At 38.1% G+C, this 17788-nt stretch overlaps 1 protein-coding gene across 3 annotated transcripts in view; it reads left to right on the top strand.

Annotated features, from left to right (window-relative positions):
• The window catches only part of GUCY1B1 (guanylate cyclase 1 soluble subunit beta 1), a 59654-nt gene that overhangs the window by 15232 nt on the left and 26634 nt on the right, over positions 1-17788 (top strand). For all 3 annotated transcript variants that reach the window (XM_069785841.1, XM_069785848.1, XM_069785856.1), the window contains 4 exons: positions 1880-1980; positions 2975-3093; positions 7394-7591; positions 16225-16455. In XM_069785841.1, coding sequence (XP_069641942.1) covers positions 1880-1980; positions 2975-3093; positions 7394-7591; positions 16225-16455 — 649 coding nt within the window. The remainder of the gene's footprint in view (positions 1-1879; positions 1981-2974; positions 3094-7393; positions 7592-16224; positions 16456-17788) is intronic.

Consider the following 17788-nt stretch of genomic DNA (forward strand, 5'->3'; position numbering starts at 1 on the left):
ATTTCTGTCCTACTCTGGTAAAAACCCTTCATTACCATGGTACTAGTAAATAATTTTTTACTCATGGTTCTCTTTCATTTATATGTTAGAAAAATAATTATTCCAGTCCTGAGCTGATAAATGTCTTGATTTGCTTGACAAGTGCTTATTTTTTATAAAAAACTACCTTATCATCTGCCTTTTTGATACTTTTTCTAATTCTAAGGCTTTTTCTGAAGAATAACTCCCTGTACTGATTTTTTTTTTTGGTGTGACATACAAAGCTGTGATTCAGTCATTCTCTTGTAGGCTTTCCTACCTCTTTGCCTTTCTTCTGTCTTTCTGAAGTGTTCTGCAGCATAAAGCTGCGTTTAGATGAAACAGTATCTTTTCTTTTTAATGAGGTAGCTGTGACCCTCCACCTGCAAAGATCCTGTCGAGGCCATGATCATATTCATTTTGCTGAGCCAAAATACATTCTAAGCACATAAATTAATAGTATGAGTACCTTCAAATGTCTCCTCTTTTGTCACTATTTCTGCAAAGCACATTGTCTCTATAGAGAGTCATTGTAAGCGAGACCGCAGAAGGTGAGCAGCTATTATAAAAATTATACTGAGAAAGGAGGCTATGCTCCTTTGCCAGATAAGGACTTAAACAAACAGAGCATGGCTTCAGCAGAGACCACAGTGTGCCTCCTGCACATCCCCCTCTCTCTGCTGAAGGAGAATGTGCCAGGGGATGAGGAGCAAACACAGAAGTGACTTGCACTTGCAACAGGGCAGTGTCGTGGCCACATCCACTGGCATGCTTTATGTGCGGCAGGACCAGCCGCACAGGGCAGCTGGCCCTTCAGGGTCCTGGGGTCTACTTGCCCATGCAAGTGCTCCTTGTCTGGAGCTGGGACTTGGCCACCACTGCAGCACCAGTGGCTTGGCTCCTGTGTTAAGCATGTGGGGTAAAAAAGGAGGAAGACACTTGTGGGCCCTCCCTAGTAACTGACTTGTGTCAAATGCAAGGTTTCAACTTGTTTTCCTCAGGAAGAAAAAAGCCTACAGTTGTGCTGCCTTTTGGACAAGCTGCTGACTCAATGTTCAAGCTGAAGAGAATAATGAATGATCCTGAAAAACAAAGGAGTTGTTTGGTTTTGCTTTTTACTTAGCAGCAGTAGTAAATGTACACGTGACATATACATGAGTCTTGTCTTAAACCTGGGGTTGAGAATTGTTTTATTTAGTGAAGAATGTATTTTTTTATTGTGCTTTAGCTAAGTGGTGACACTTTACTCATGAAGAACTGATGTGCAATGTGAAAACAAGGCCTTACAAAATCCTAGCATCTTCCCCCCCCCCCCCCCCCCCCCCCATCTACTGGGCATGTGCAGAAGTCTGAAAAAAAGGTATTTGATTAGGTACCTACATCTGAAATTTAGATTCCTCTTTGAAGATATATGCAAATGGTTGTTAAAAACATCCCATGCCTTTTGTAAATAAAGTGTAATCAAAATCGGAAGGACTAAAAACACTTGCTTAAAAAGTGTTTAAAGATCCCATCTTGGGCTGGATTATTGGATATTCCCCTATTTTAAAATGCAAATCCTCTCTTTGTTAGTTCAGCAACTTCTTTGTCAGGTTCTGTTCTGAAAATTTGTGTTTATTTTCTCACAGCTAATTACTATTTTCAGAACACATGTGGTCTGAAATATTTGTATTGTACCTTAATGACTCTGAGATGATCAATAAACAGATTTAGTTGCAATTTTCTATCTTAACTAACTTCTTAAAGGTAGAACCTACAAACTTATTTTATTTAAAAGACTGGTATCAAACAATATGTAATTCGTTTATCGATATGGTGCTTCTTCCTCAACCAAAAAGATTTTGTTCTGTTTTCTTTTTAGGAAGGAGGCACAGCTGGATGAAGAAGGGCAGTTTCTTGTCAGAATAATTTATGATGATTCCAAAACGTATGATCTGGTTGCAGCTGCAAGCAAGGTCCTCAGTAAGTAATACGGATATCTTCTTTTCCCATTCATCACATAAAAGATAAACACCTCCACAAGAATCTGTGTAGCAGAGAGAAATAGGATTTAGCACAGAGGAAGTGAAAACAGGGTATTGGTCAAAAAGAGAATTTTTCAAATATCTCAGAAGAAAGAATTCTATATTTTTATCTAAGACATTATTCCTTTTGTTCCTTGAAGTAATTTTTATTGCTTCCAAAGTATTCCAAGTCATAGGTACACCTTAAACTGCAGTAATATACCTCATCCACAGAGCATAGTCGGTGTTACAAGCAGTCATGAAGTAAAAATATACTGCTGTAACTACCTTGCCAGCACACCCAGGTTTCAACCACTGCCACAAGAGCAGCCTGTGAATGAATCCTTGCTGAGTTACATAAATGTTTGTGGCATGGGCACATCTCATTTCATATCTGCCATTGATTTGGGTTCCATTCATTTTCAATCATTGCAGCTCTTGTCTGGAATTTAAAAGGTAGAATTATGCCTGTCAGCATTATTTTATCTGCAGACCCAAGTGCGTTATGAATTTGTTCTGAATCAGTAATTAGCCAAGAACCCATAAGACTGATGACTGTAGTAGTTATGTTGAATTGGAGCAGCTGATGTGGTTTCATGCTATTGTAAACCAGAAATTACTCCCTTGAGGCGAGCATTACTAACAACTGAGTTCCTTTATTTTCAAGTAGGGATGTCTCATCTGTATCAAAATCTAAAATGCTCTATATGCATGAAATGCACAATGTGGCAAAGTCATAATGGTAATTGGTAAATCCTAATGAAATTCCTGTATTGAATACTCATTATTTGCCATGTGGACCCTGAATCTTGTTTTTCTCATATTCTTGACCTACTGGATGTGGGTAGAGTTTAGGTACTGCCTTTCTTTTTTATGAATACGAGACTGAAGTAGTCAGCAAAGTGCATGAAATGCAGCGTTTGGACTGAATCATATTTTCCTGTTTTAACTAGACCTAAATGCCGGGGAAATTCTTCAAATGTTTGGGAAGATGTTTTTTGTGTTTTGTCAAGAATCTGGTTATGATACAATTCTACGCGTCTTGGGCTCAAATGTCAGAGAGTTTTTGCAGGTAAGAATTTTTTGCAAAATTATTTCAGATACCAGAGGGAAGTATGGTCTAGTCAACAGATTAGTTTGAGATTTGGAGATACAGGTTGTACTGTATCATCTTCCAGTTATTTGTGGAGAGGTATCTGAAAACTTTCTTCCTTGGTATTTATATTCTACAGAGCTTTCCACCGCTCAGCAGTTTTGGCATTGTTGTTCTCTTTCTCTCTCAGTGAATATATTATTCAATTACCTGATAGAGTAATAATTTTCCCATAGCATCTTTGACTGTTCAATTTCATAAAATTGTGTGCTGTAATGAGTTTAAAAACACTGAACTGATTAACTTTTCATGGGAGATTGCGCAAAAGCTGAGTGAAATCTCTATTGATTTTCACTGGATATTTAGCAGCCTCTTGTCATCTGTTCCTTTAAAATCTCTCCAGCAATAATAAGTGAAAAGAGCAGAGTGCATAGTTTGCTGGAATATTAGAATATTTACTTCCATGTCTCACTAACTGCCCCAAAATCTGGATTGTTCCAGAGCATCCTAGATGTAGTCAACCCAGCTTTCTTGTACAAATCCCATGGATTGTAATTGTTGGGTAGACAGATGGGGTATGTGTATGCTCCAACATATGCATACCATATGTGGTCTGTACACTGTTGTCTGTTTATGGGATGTGACATCCTTTATATTTCGTAGCTTCATTCACAGGCTGCCCTCAAAGCAAGCCTTCAGATAAATGTAATTTTTAAAGATGACTCAGGTACTGAAGTTGCTGTTAGGGTTGAGCAAGAATGGGGAAGGAGGTAAAAAAAGGATGTAGCTGGCCCCATTGCCCCATCATTTTGGGTACACATGGATGAGCCAGTCTTTCCCTATTCCTTTCCCTCATCCCCTTTTCCATATAATATACTGCTCTTTCCATTCCTTACCATGTGTGATGATAAAAAGACTGGACAGAGTTGCAGTGCACACCAAACCTCTATAAAAGCATGAACAGCTTACATTTGTATTCTTCTAATGACAGTATTTTAAGCTGCTTTGTTTGAATTTCAGTGTTAACAGATGACATTGGCTATTATATACTTCTGTAAATCTTAACAGGACTAATGTACTAGTAGCTCTGCCAGAAGTGCACTTTTTAGCTTTTTATTATGATGGAAAATGAACGTTACCCATGATTTATTATTTTTGCATCTTCCAGCAGTCAGATTAGGTCAGGAAGCTGACTTATATACCTATTACAAAAAAGGTGCAGATTGGTTTTAATGTGCTGAACTTTTGTCAAATTCTTAAAATACATGATAGAGTTCCAAAAGGTGCTTCTCAAAATCTGTACTGAGTCCAGGATATACAAAATAGAGGGCTGAAGCTTTTTAAAGCATGTGAAATTATATCTCATATTTATGTTCTGTTTCCCTTGACATCTCAGAGAAAATTTATTCATAGATGAAACACATGTACTTCAAGCTTCATGAAAGAGGAAAAAGATACTGCAACTAAATCTAATATTTATACTTTCTATGAAAAACACAGGCCTGGAAAAATTGCAAATCATATTGAAAGACACTGTGCCAAAGAGAAGCAGTGTGAAAAGAGGTACCTCCTAAGAAACCCAAAGTGTGCTTTTATGTTACATTCAGTAGTTTTCTACTGAATGAAAATCAAACACTGGAGCAGAGGTTAGTTCTCTTATTTAGGGAATAATTTACATGGCTATTTAGTTGTTCATAATTGCAGTGCAATAAATTTCAGGGGACTAATTCCTCTTAGAAAAGTTTCCAGATGCTCTGTACCATGTGGAGCTGAACACCGTATCTTTGTATTTCAGGTGCCAATCACAACTCTTTTTCTTTTAGACAGGCCAGGATCTGCCTGATTTATTATCACTGCTTCTTCTTGCTTGGAGATCCTTTGTTTCACCATGGAGCTGATCACTGCTGTCCAAAGCTCTAGAATTAGTGTCTCTGGTCTCAGCACAAACTCTGGCATATATCTGAGCAGTCTAGGAGCCAACAATTCAGGGAGAGAGCTTTGCCTATTATTATCTATTACCTGACTGCACCTCTGGCCCACAGCAGGTGAACAAACCAGCAAAAAAAGACATATTTGTTCTTCCAGAAGCTGCAATATCAATTTAGAATGGATGAAACACAACAAAAAATGAGTGGGAGTGACAATGACAATGTCTAAATGACAGGATCTGGGAGTGATTTCAGTTCCTCGGTCAGGAAGCACCTCTCTACTGCTTCTTGACTATGTGTTGTAGCAAGGTTCTGAATTCTGTAAGCTCTTTGCTCACCCCATAATCAGTAGGCATAGGAAGAAAAGACACACTGGGGACTGGAAAGCAGCTGCAATACATCCTGGGCAAATCCCCCACTCTGGATGATTAGAGAGTAAAGACTAAAGGGCGTATCACATGGGCTCGCCTGTGACACTGCTTGGACAAAGTCAGTAATGGGGTAGTAGGGTGGCAAAGTGGTCTTGTAGAATGGGGCTACTGCCGTTGTTAGCAACGCTTGTGCTGGACTTAAATGTTAATAATTAGACAACCATCTTATAAAAATTCTGTCCTTGACATTGGCCATTTCCCATAACAAACTCCTTTTGCAATTCTTCAAGTGTTGATGACTGTGTAACTGGAAGATTATAATCTTTTCCCATGTATCTCCTTAAAAGTTTTTTTCCAAAACGTCAATATATCCCAGCTGTTTCTGAGGCATGGGTACTGAAAGAGCAGTTCTGCACCCAATTAAGGAGATTGTGGGGCACTCCCTTGGAGCCAGTCAGCTCTCTTGCTCTTTTCTCATCCACACTCTTTCAAAGCAGTCTCTTCCAATTTCATTGTCTTGAACCCTGCAAAGATCCTACAGAATTTGCCTTCAAGCATTATACTTTTTGCAATTGAATGCCTGCTAACAGCTGGATTGTTGCCTCTTCAAGTTTTAATTTGGAGGCCTTGATATAGCAACAAAATATGAATTTGAAACAAATTAAAAAAACTGAAGGAGGAAGTTCCAGGCTGAGTGCATCCTACAGAATTAATTTCTAAGAGTCTCATTTCCTCTGGAGGCCTCCCAGGAGAAGAGGCAGCTGTTCGAGCACTTCACAGCTCACATGAAATCAAGTTCAGTATGCTTCCACAAACTTGATGATCGACAGATGCTCATGAAAGGTGGAGAATGGCGCAGACAACACATTGAAAATATTTTCACCTCACTTCTTGTGCTGGCAGAAAACAATATGCAAAGCCTGGTGCTAGCAGCTACCTGGAGGGGTTGGAGAACAACATTTAAAACATGCAGTAATGTTCTGGAATTAAAGTGTAAAGGAGTTACATGAATTTTACAACACAGATAAATAATTATGTGGGTTGCAGCACTATCCAGCAAGGTTGCTCTAGGTTGCTCTTTCTGTGTTAAATATACAGTAAATAGTAAACTGAAGCCTTGATAATTGCTGTATAATCAAAGCCAGAGCTAGCGTTGTGTTCTAAGTGTGATTTTGATCTCATTGTTCTCTTTAATGTCCTTATTAGATATGCCTATCAATTTATAATTTGGCTTTTCTCCCAGATAGCAATTTGTCTGGTCAAAATTTAAATATGTAAGATGTCCAGGATATCAGCTAGAAAAATAGAAGACCTCTTCCCTTTCTTGAATAACCTGTTCTGAAACATTATTACCGCAGCAGTGATATGTTCTATGTGTTCTGTGGATTTTTTCAATTATAATCAAAGAAAGTATGTATTTGAGGTTGGTCTTTCAATCATTTAAAATCTTTACTTTAAAATTTGAGACTTTGTCAGGCTCTGTAAACTTGGGTTGACTGTTATGAAGTCAGAACTAGCCTGTTTCACTGAGAATAAGGAAAAAGTTTCATGTTTATTCAGACATGTGTATTTGTATCTGACACCTAAATTCACATCTGAAAAGGAGATTATAGGGACTAGAATTTGGAAGGGATGAAAATGGATGAGGTACAGGATTGAGAGACACACACAAGGTCTTTAATCATCAGAGTGTTTCAAAATACAGCAGAGTCAAGCATGAATTCTTACTATCTGGAATAATTTTTAATAGTGCTAATTTTGATGCCGTTCATTGTCCAAATATTGCCACAGCAGATAGAAGGAACATCCCAAGCTACCTGAAAACCCTGCTATGATGACAGTTCTACAAATAAGGCAAATGCACAGGGAGTGTGAGCAGTAGGAGAAAAGAGATGTTCAGATTAGACAGAATATGTACTTACTTTCTTCAGAACTAATACATGAATGCCTTATAACCATGTTTTTAATTTCTTATTCCAGAACCTGGATGCTTTGCATGACCACCTTGCTACTATTTACCCGGGTATGCGAGCCCCTTCCTTTAGATGCACTGATGCAGAGAAGGGGAAGGGACTCATTCTGCATTACTATTCGGAAAGAGAAGGTCTCCAGGATATTGTCATTGGAATCATCAAAACAGTAGCTCAGCAGATCCACGGTACAGAAATAGATATGAAGGTAATGTCTGAAGGGATGTACACATTGGAAGTTTATGTCATTAGGACAAAATTAAGAAAATCAAAAGTGAAGTGATGACAAACAATCATTTTCATTGTTGCTGTCCTCTGTGAAGAAGTGGCATCAGTACTGACTCAGGAAGAGCCATCATCATTTGTGTCGCTTTAAGGACAGGTCAGCCATGTGCTGGGAAGGCCAGCACTAATTTGCAAACAGACCCAATCGAGAACAGTTCAGAACAATATCCCCTTATTCAAAGAAGGAGATGACATGTACAGAAATTAGATACTGGGTTATTTGGGGTGCTTTTTTCCACTTTATTTTATATTTGGCATATATTTCTTACTGTCTACTGTGTTCTGTGAGAACACAGACATTTTGTCTCTGCGTCCTAGATTCTTCATCTATGTGCAAACTGTGAGGCTGATGTGCGTTGATGAGGCCTGGCTGGCGAGCAGAGAGTTTTCCTCCCAGCCTGCATGCCAGGTCCGTCCCAGAACCAAGATGTGTTTGCGGGTCTCATACTACCACTATGTGGGAGTGTGGCTGGATATACACCTACAGCCCCAGAAGTGGAAAAAATGTTCCTCAGTCACAGAGTTTACATATTGTCGTGTGTGCTAACTCACTTGTGAAATGGGAAAGAGGCTTCTGCTTTGTGTCCATACAGAGCAACAGAAAGATTTAATTGATCAGACCTTGCATATCTAATAGTACAAAATCAGAGTTTGATCCAAGGTGCAGATGTATCTGAGGAAAAACAGCAAATAAAAACTTTTTGGTGTTAGAAATAGTGCAACTGATATAAAATACTTTTCATCAAGTAGAAAAGAATCTAAGCAGGTACAGCAAGCATCTTTTTTTTTTTTTTTTTTTTAAACTATTCCCTAGTCATACTACATTTCTAGCACAGTTTCATTATATACTTGCTCAGAAAATCTGTTCCGGTTTCATGAGTATATCACAAAACCATGATCTTGCTTAGATAAGAGATTTACAAGGAACCCAATGACAAAGGTATTTGTACTGCTGTATCAGAGTATTTACCTTTTAGGTTTCTTGTTATAAGCTAGCTCAGGTTCATAGTGAATGGCTAGTTCTGTATAGTGATAGCGATATACTTGATGTCCTTGTTTATATTCTACTTTGTGGAAATCCAAAGTTCAAACTTTACAGCAGGTGTTAGTAATCATATACAGAAGAATGCAACAGAATCAAAACAATCCTCTTCCTTAGGTCCCTGTTTATTCAAAATGTTGAGACAGACAAGGAGGACCATGTTGGAAAGTTGGCTGCAAGAGTGCTGAAGCTGTTGCTTGACAAACATTTCTTTTGGTAGCACAGGCAGCTTACGCAGTCCCCCTTCTCTTACTGTTCAAGCTTGTCCTATGACAGCTTCTTCAGCTGTGTCTCTCTAGCTGTTGTGAAGATATAAAACAAACTAGACTGAGGAAATGAACTGGGTTCAAAAGAACAGGGTTTTTTTCTGGATTATTTTTACCCACATCTATTCCTTCATGTGGTTTGGTGTTCTCTCTGTCTGAGAAAGTTCTGCCAACATAGTCGAGAGGTCATGCAGAGACAAAAGTGATTAGTAGGGCAGAGGAGAAATCTGGGTTGTGCAAAGCAGCTACCAAAACACACTTTTGACCTGTCCTCAGTCTGAATGTTACTTTTTTGAGAAGATTGTATTGGACGATACTGATATCCATCTAGGACTTCTCACAAATAATGTATGTTCCAAAGAGGTTTAAATATTGATTCTAAATTTAATTCCTATTTTCATTTGACTTTGTTAGGCTTTTCTGGAAATTTTATTGTTGCACTGTAATTAAATAGAAATTTAATAGTATTGGTCAAACCTATTGTAAGTGAGCACAAAGTTTAATTTAAATCCAAATTATTCTTTCAGACTGAGCCAAAAGCACTTAGGTGCCTAAAAATGTAGGTATTACCTCTAAATTGAAGAAAGTGCATATTTTCTATATTTTATTTTGTCTGATTCTGTGTTTTTTCCCTTGTCCCTATTAGAAAGTCATGTGCCCTCAACCCTGAACTTTTTCTTGTCTCTGCTGGTTAATAAAGCCTAGCTTTTGACACCTTCAATGACTTTAAATAGTGCTTTACTCCACAGGTACTCACAAACTTCAGTGGTAGATAAACAGAGTATAATCAGCTACTTGTTTCTGTAAAGTGAGAGTGCCAAAATTTGCAGCTTATCCACACAGACAATGAAAGTCTCCCTTTATTGCTCCACAGGTCAACTATTAATCATAAATGGTACAGAGTGATGGTTTTAAAGAAGAGTAAGTCTGCCATTGTGGTACCTGGCTAGTTTTACACTGTTCGAAAAAATGAGAACAGGAGAAAAAAATTGACTGACTTCTTTAATCTTGGTCCCTTGCCTCATAATTTAGTAAATTAATGCTTTCATGTTTCAGACTGTTAGTAATGCATTGTTTGAAATAGCACAGCACAGAAAAACAATGGAGTTGCTTTTCATCCCCTCAGTTTTTGTGGGCTGATCAATGCCTCTTAGGTAAAATTTTGGTTTGGACTTTGGTTAGAATTTTGCTTAAGAAAGTTTTTTTTTTTTTTGGAACTGATAAGAGCCTCAGTGTCTAGATGTAAGTTTCTGATGTTGTTATGGGCGTTGCCTTCCGACTTGCAAAAACAGAGCTGAGATTCCTGAGTTGTCCTTCCAAATCTCTTTATCGAAAGCATATACATAACAATCCAGCACAGGACTGGTTTAGTAAGTTCTGCAGTTCTCTTTATATTAGTGTATAGTTGTTACCTGCAACTTGAAGTTTAATACTTTATTATCCACTTTTCTTCTCCAGCTGTTTAGAACAAATGCTTGCATAAATCTGCTTGAGAGAATGCATGCTTCTAAGTCTGTATTTTCATGAAATTTTGCTTGAATTTGTCTCACATGTTACCAGTTTCTGTGAAGGTGGTAGCAGTTCTTAATTGTTTACAATAATGCTGTTTTTATTTCATTAAGTGGTTAGATTTTGTTTCATGGGTTACACAGAATCACAGAATGGCAGAGGTTGGAAGGGACCTCTGGAGGTCATTTTTTCCAACCCCAGCTGCTCCAGCAGGGTCACCTAGAGCCATTTGCTCCAGACCATGTTTAGACAGCTTTCAACTGTCTCTAAGGATGAAGAGTCTGCAAACTCTTTGGACAACTGGTGCCAGCACTCAGTCCCCCTCACAGTGGAAGAGTGTTTCCTGATGTTCAGACAGAACCTCTTGTGTTTCAGTTTGTGCCCATTGCCTCTTGTCCTGGCACCAGACACCACTGAAAAGAGCCTGGCTCCATCCTCTGTGCGCCTTCCCTTCAGGTATTTGTACACATGGATAAGATCCTCCTGAGCCTTCTCTTCTCCAGGCTGAACAGTGCCAGCTATCTCAGCCATTCCTCTTCTGAGAGATGCTCCAGTGCCTTAATCATCTTGGTGGCCCTTCACTGGACTCTTTCCAGTAGCTCTATATCTCTCTTGTACCGAGGAGCCCACAACTGGACACAGCCCTCCAGGTATCGTCTCTCCAGTGCTGAGTAGGGGGAAGGATCACCTCCCTCAACCTGCAGGGAAGACCTAAGGAATCTCATCACAAGAGGAAAAATAAATATTGAGAAAAACACATTGTTCTTGTTTTGTCTCAAATTGTTTCTTTGGGTGGAGAAATAGCTAAAAAAAAAATAAATGTTTAATTTTATCATGTTTCTGCAATTTCACACAGAACTATTTTATATATGCATACATACATACATACATATATATATACATGTTCTGAAATACAGTAGAGCTTTATTTTCCCAGAATGGTGTCCTTCAGGAAATGTGCCTTTTCTTTTAACACCTAGGGCATGTGTGTGCTGAAGGCAAGAAAAAAAAAAAATCTCAGTTTGCCTCTGTTAAACTCTGTTAGCACTGAAAGGAAGGCAGTTTGTTTTGAACTTGGATTCCAGTTGAATAGCTCAGGAAAGCCTAGGTTGACATTAATTGATTAATTAGTTCAAATCCAATTTGCCTTATCTTCCCTGATTTGGTAATCCATTTTTAGCTAAATAGAGCTAAGACTATATAATTTTTGCAGCAGGTATTGTCCCAAGAATTGTTGCTGACTATGAGAACACACTAAGAATATTTAAGTTCTGCCAGTCTCAGTATGCAGACTAAAAATCTTTATGGTGGCTGGTGACCAGCAGCCTTTTGGCTAAGCCTTCTCTTGCTTCACTTGTCGGAGGTTGTTTGTGTATAAATGAGGGTGACCCGTGGAGGTAAAGTCAGGACAGAGATTCCTCAGGCTACAAATGGTACAGGTCAACGGAGAGTGTTGTAGAATCCTACAAAGCCCAAAAATCTGTTGGGAAAACAGACTTCTGCAGTTCCGTTATCATCTGAGAGCAGATTATCAAAATCTTTCTTTTAGACAGGGAAGATAGTTACAATATCAAATGAGAAACGTCCAGGGGGAAATCGTTGATGGGATGGTAATTTCTGACTGTCTCATTACTAATGGCAGTATAAAAAAACAAAGCCAGAATGTGACCAGCTGCAGAGCTGACCTAAAAACTACTTAGGTACTTGTGGAGGACAAGCAGTACTGATCCATACATTAAAATGCTAGCTGTGTATGAAGACAAATCAATCGTGGAGCATAATCAGCCTCTAATTCTGACATAAGGGCAGCAGGAAACTTCGCTAGCTCCAGGCTCCGAGGTTCGGTGCAGTGAGAGTCTCTGCCTTGAAACCAGCTGCCAGGTGGAGACATCCCTGCAGTTTTAACTTTGGGTGTGCAAAGCTAAGAGTGGTGCCATTTCCACAGTGAACTGCTTTGCCTCAGGATCACCCTGAAACAGCTGCGGTGAAATTTGTCAAGTAGCATTGCACAGGTGGTTTTGATCAGAGGCAATGAAGAATTTCGTCCTGTATTGACCTTTAAATGGCAAAATCCTGACTTTGCATTAATCTTCACAATCTGGTGGAAAAAGATCTTGTCCAAGGACATTCTGTCCCTCCCTCATGCTGAGGTACGAGTATGGATTGGGGACATGCTCATATCTATAGAATTGAGTCTTCTCTTGTAGATACATCAGTGAAAGTTTAACAGATAGCATATGTTTGTTATACATGCTGTATCACAATGATACTGCTTGATTTAATATTGTGTGTGAAGCTCACCGAATATATTAAACCACAAAGTCATTTTAAAGTAACTGTTCTCTGAATAGTCCTTCCCTGAAATATTGGTGTGACTTTTCACTTGGCTAAGCAAGGACAAACTCTGAAGTTATATCTTCTGGAAAGCACAGGCAGGTTAGCAGTTAGATGTTATATATTCTCTTTGAAACCAGGAGAGTGATTTTTCCCTTCAGTTTTTAACTGCAGTTACTATGGTGATTGAGCTCTTAGACGTGGTGAAATGATGTCACTTCATGAGCTAAGACCGCAGGGGGAGGAAGAATTAGACTTGATTCCTGGCTTTGTTGCTTCTGTCACTGAACTTTCATTTGTCAAGCATTTAGCAGAGGCTTCTTCAACAATATTTAAATGATACTGAAGTTCTGTGGCTTGCAAGAATGAAACAATATATAAGTTCTATTCTAATTAAGCTTACTGCAGAGTATCTAGGGCACGTCTTTATGCGAGATAAGTATCTGGCCAATTAGGTTGGATCTGCAGGTACAAAGGTCAAAGGACAGAATTTAACATATTATGTTAATGGCCAGAAGTGCTTATTTTAAACTTGCTGACAAGGTGGATGAAATCATGAGATAGGAAGATTAGATAGTGCATAAATGATGTGAGCAGATAAGGTGTCGCGAAATTACATACCCAATAGGAAGTTATTTAAGGATGAATCAGTAGCTTGCTAAGCCTGGAGAGGGGTATGATTGTAGCTTCTGTTAATAATGATTTGTGCGTGGATGACCAGAATCAAATTCAGTAAACCAGGCATGTCCACAGCATATCAGGTTTACCAGGAGTGTGCAGCTGGCACTGTGGCTGTTTTGTAGATATGAGACATTTCCATGTGTTTGGCCTGTTGTTCATCTCCTGCCCTAATGTGATGCCCTAGTAAAGCAAGCATTTCTAGATGCCCTGGAGTCTGGTCAAAAATAGTGTTGCAAATGAACTTGAAGATGGCTGTGAAACTTGCAGCTTTGCACTGTTACTGACACAGTTCTAATCTATAAAGGTTAGGAAAATAGCACATCATGTGTGATGTAAGCTTGTAGGATCTGTGGAGGGTCGTGTCTCAAACTTAGCTAGACATCTTGAAGCATGTAGCACTTCTATTTTTATAGGTGGGGTTTTTTTAACCAACACTTGAGTTTTGTTTATGCATGCATTATTCATTTCTAATAAATGGAAAAAAATGGGAAGTTATAAAAAATCTATTAGGTGCTGCATGGTAGCAGTTAAAAATCTGTAAGTACAAGTGCAGGTTGGTAACAGAATACTAGTATGCAGTGACTAAGGCTGTCATTAGGTGATAATATTAATATCTCTGGAAGGTGATGTGCTGTTAATATGAACATTTCCTTAAAAATTATTAGATCTTTAGAAGGGAATTTTAGGACTGCTTTGCTGAATGAAGAAGCTTTTCATCCAAAGTATGCATTTTTTTTTCAGTAGTGGCAAGAGCAACTCTTTGAAGTAAGATCCAAGACTGGAAATGATCTGGAAGCATAGATCAATTCTAGTGATAATTCTACACAATCTGAAAAAGGGTACTGTGTATAATCTTGGCTATGCCTTGATGCAGTACTAGTAATAATAAAATAAAACCTGTGGGAGTGTGTATGAGTGATAGTAAGAACTTAAGACTATAACTGCATTCTGTCAATCCTCAGTACGGCCACAGCCTCTTACAATTTCAGGGATAATGATTTAAAAGAAGAGGAAGACATGGAGAACCTTTAAACCCTGAATTCAGAGGAAAACTGGGTTTCCATCTACTATGTTCCATTTTCCTAGACAAACCCACATAACTTGTTTTCCTCAAATGACCACCACATATTCTTTCCAAGGTTTACCTCTTATTAACTCATAATTTCCCACTTCTCTCTGCCACACATTGCCATATGGATTATCAACACACTTTCTTCAGGAACTTAGGTTTTATCATCATTAACATTTGAACTTGTTCATGCTTCCAGCTTTAGGTACCTACATTAGCTGGTAAATTTAGTAGGCTGATCTTTCTCTAAGTTACTTACATATGCAACAGAAAGAGAAGACTAATGCAGCAGATGGTACAGAGCACCTAAATCAGGCTTCTGCTCGGAACTGTCCTCCAGAAAAGCCTGTCTTTCCTTTAAGTGAATAGTCAAGTAGGGCATCAAGGAACACTACTGTCTTAAATTAAGCATCATTTAGCAGTAAAATAGTTCTGTTGTTTTAGACTCCTCCATTTGTATAGGAACAAATAAAGGAATCGGCACTCCCCATCTGATCAGCTAGCATGGCTGACAGTTGTGGAGGAGAAATAATTAGTAAACTAAACATCTAAGGGATCAAGTGCAGTGTTTGTGCATATCCGTTCTGTTTTCATATTGTAACTGTTAATCTCTGTGGTTAGACTATGTGTAAAGGGCAGAATCAGGATGCTTAGAGATTTTAAGAAGCTTTTTTTTGCTTCAGTAGCTTTAGGATCAGACTCTACATGAAAGTAGAATCAGGTGCAACATGTTCCAGAAGGCTGCCGCTAAACAATAGTGTGTAAATAGAATTGTTCTGTTCCAGTCATTAAATCTAATTAGGCTTGAGAAGAGGTGAATTTGGTCTCTCAAGGTAAATTACATTATTCTATTAGTTACTAGCTTTAATTATACTGCAATACATGACTCTCACTGCAAACAAAATAATCCCTATTAATTTCATATTTTCTACTAACTTTGAGTAAAATTACTAAAGTATGAAATGCTATATTCAAGACACTTATTTGAGATTTGACTGTTGTAGATGACTCTGGTTTTGCTGTGATTTCTTTTAATATGGAATGCAGCTTGGAGAAGATTGTAATTGCTTTTAGTTTTATCTGTTGGTCCTGATCTTACAGTCATCACTGCTTGCATGTGTAAGGACTATATATTCAAACATCTGCTCCATCCACCTTTCTTCTGGCTGACTGTGACATGCCCATCCTCTGGTCAGCACTGTTTGCTGTTGTATTATAGATCTTGCAAACAGCTTTCATCAAAATAAGGATTCAAGTGGTCTGTGTAACTCAAGACTTGCCACATGTTCATTCAAGGGGAGGAAAGAGTCCTGTTTTCTGGCATGTACTGGTAAAAGCAAGCATAACTTGAGCCTTGACCCGTGATTTCAGGATGTGCATTTCACTCAGACTTTATAGATTGTATTTGAGTGATCGTCAATATGTTGTTCATGCAAAGGGCAACTGTGGCTAAGCAAAGGCATAATTATTCACCTGGAATTATAAAGACTGTCTAAAATCAGAAATACTTAGTAGAATATAATATTTTTCAAGATGCTGATAGCATTCTTGAATTCATCTTTCTGCTTTAAATGTATTCCTGTCTTCATAGTAGCATTCCAGTTATTAATGAGTAGCAGAGTTTTCAGTTTTTCATGTTTTCCTTCATTTTTCTAGGTTATTCAACAGAGAAATGAAGAATGTGACCACATTCAGTTTTTAATTGAAGAGAAAGAGTCTAAAGAAGAAGACTACTATGAAGACCTCGACAGATTTGAAGAAAATGGTACCCAAGAGTCTCGCATCAGTCCCTATACTTTCTGCAAGGCCTTTCCTTTCCACATAATATTTGACAGAGATCTGGTCGTCACACAGTGTGGCAATGCTATATACAGAGTCCTTCCACAGGTTAGATGATTCTTATACATGAATAATCATAGAGATTCCTAATGCTAGAAGCTTCAAAGTTTTATTTCAAAGATGAATAAAATAGATTCAGGATTCTCTGTCTAAACAGTGTTCCTGTATAACTATAATTTTTACTACATTGTGCTCCTCTTGTTTGAAAAAGGACAGTGAAAATAGCCCTAATTCTACAACAGCGCTGTTCCTTATGGTCAAGTCCATGTGCAGTAAGAGAATAAGCTTGAGCAGAGAAAACCTGATCACCCCCACAGTTCAGGTGTTAGTTTGATACCTGATTCTTTCTTGTAGCTCACTCCAAGATACTTTTGCTATGAAAGTGGCAGATAACTCTTTAAAGTGGATGTGAGACAGTCAGTGCAACTTGGCCTGGGGTTCAGGAAATGATCTTGCTTATACTACTGTATAGTGTAGCAGCAAGTACATAATCTATAGATATTACTTGACAGTAATGCCTTCAAATACTTAAGGTGTCAGAATAACTGAAGAGCAGAATAACAGAAGCTGTCGTATACTTTCTTGGCTTGTGCATCAAAGGATCAGTATTAATGAGCCATACTATATTTGTGATATGTATATATGTGTTCTGAACTGAATGCTGCTGCTGCAATTTCCTCTGGTTATTTACAGTAAAAGAGTACTCAGAGGTCCTTATAATGTTATGTATTCTGCGTATGAATAGGATACCTCAGTTCTTGCCTGAAAGCTGACAGTGTTTCTAAAAATAAGCAACAGGTAAAAGCAGTAATATGAGAGAAGCTAAAGGTAAGATGATGAAAACATCAAATGATCTTTACAATTATGTAGGCTAATGTTGCACATACCATGTTGTTTCTGAATCATGGACATACTTTTAAAATCAATTTTATGTTACTTGGTCTTTCCTGCAATTTGTTTTTGGTGATTTCTCTCTGAATTTTGCAGAAACATTTGAAAGAGGAGCTTTGTAAGTAGTTCTGCCAGATTTTTCCCAAGGGGATTCACTGAACAGCTATAACAAACTATTCAGCCTGCTGAGGATGGCTATCAGAATCCTTATTATCGGAGTTGATGCTTTAGAGAACATAGCTCACGGAAAAGGGAGTTTGAAGAAGGTCACTTAGGAGGAAGACACTGGAAAGCTTTTTTTACTGTAGAGTGGGAACAGTTTGACAGATAACAAATGTGATAGTCTAACACAATTTTACAAAGTAATCTTGCAGACTAGAATTTCACTTCGAAGTCAATATACTTGTGATGTAAAATCCTTAATTTAAAAACCTTGTGTTTTAATGGAGAATGCATAAAGTATATATTATCTTCCATTCAGTATATTTTT

Source organism: Haliaeetus albicilla, chromosome 1 (assembly GCF_947461875.1).
Source record: "Haliaeetus albicilla chromosome 1, bHalAlb1.1, whole genome shotgun sequence".
Lineage (NCBI taxonomy): Eukaryota > Metazoa > Chordata > Aves > Accipitriformes > Accipitridae > Haliaeetus > Haliaeetus albicilla.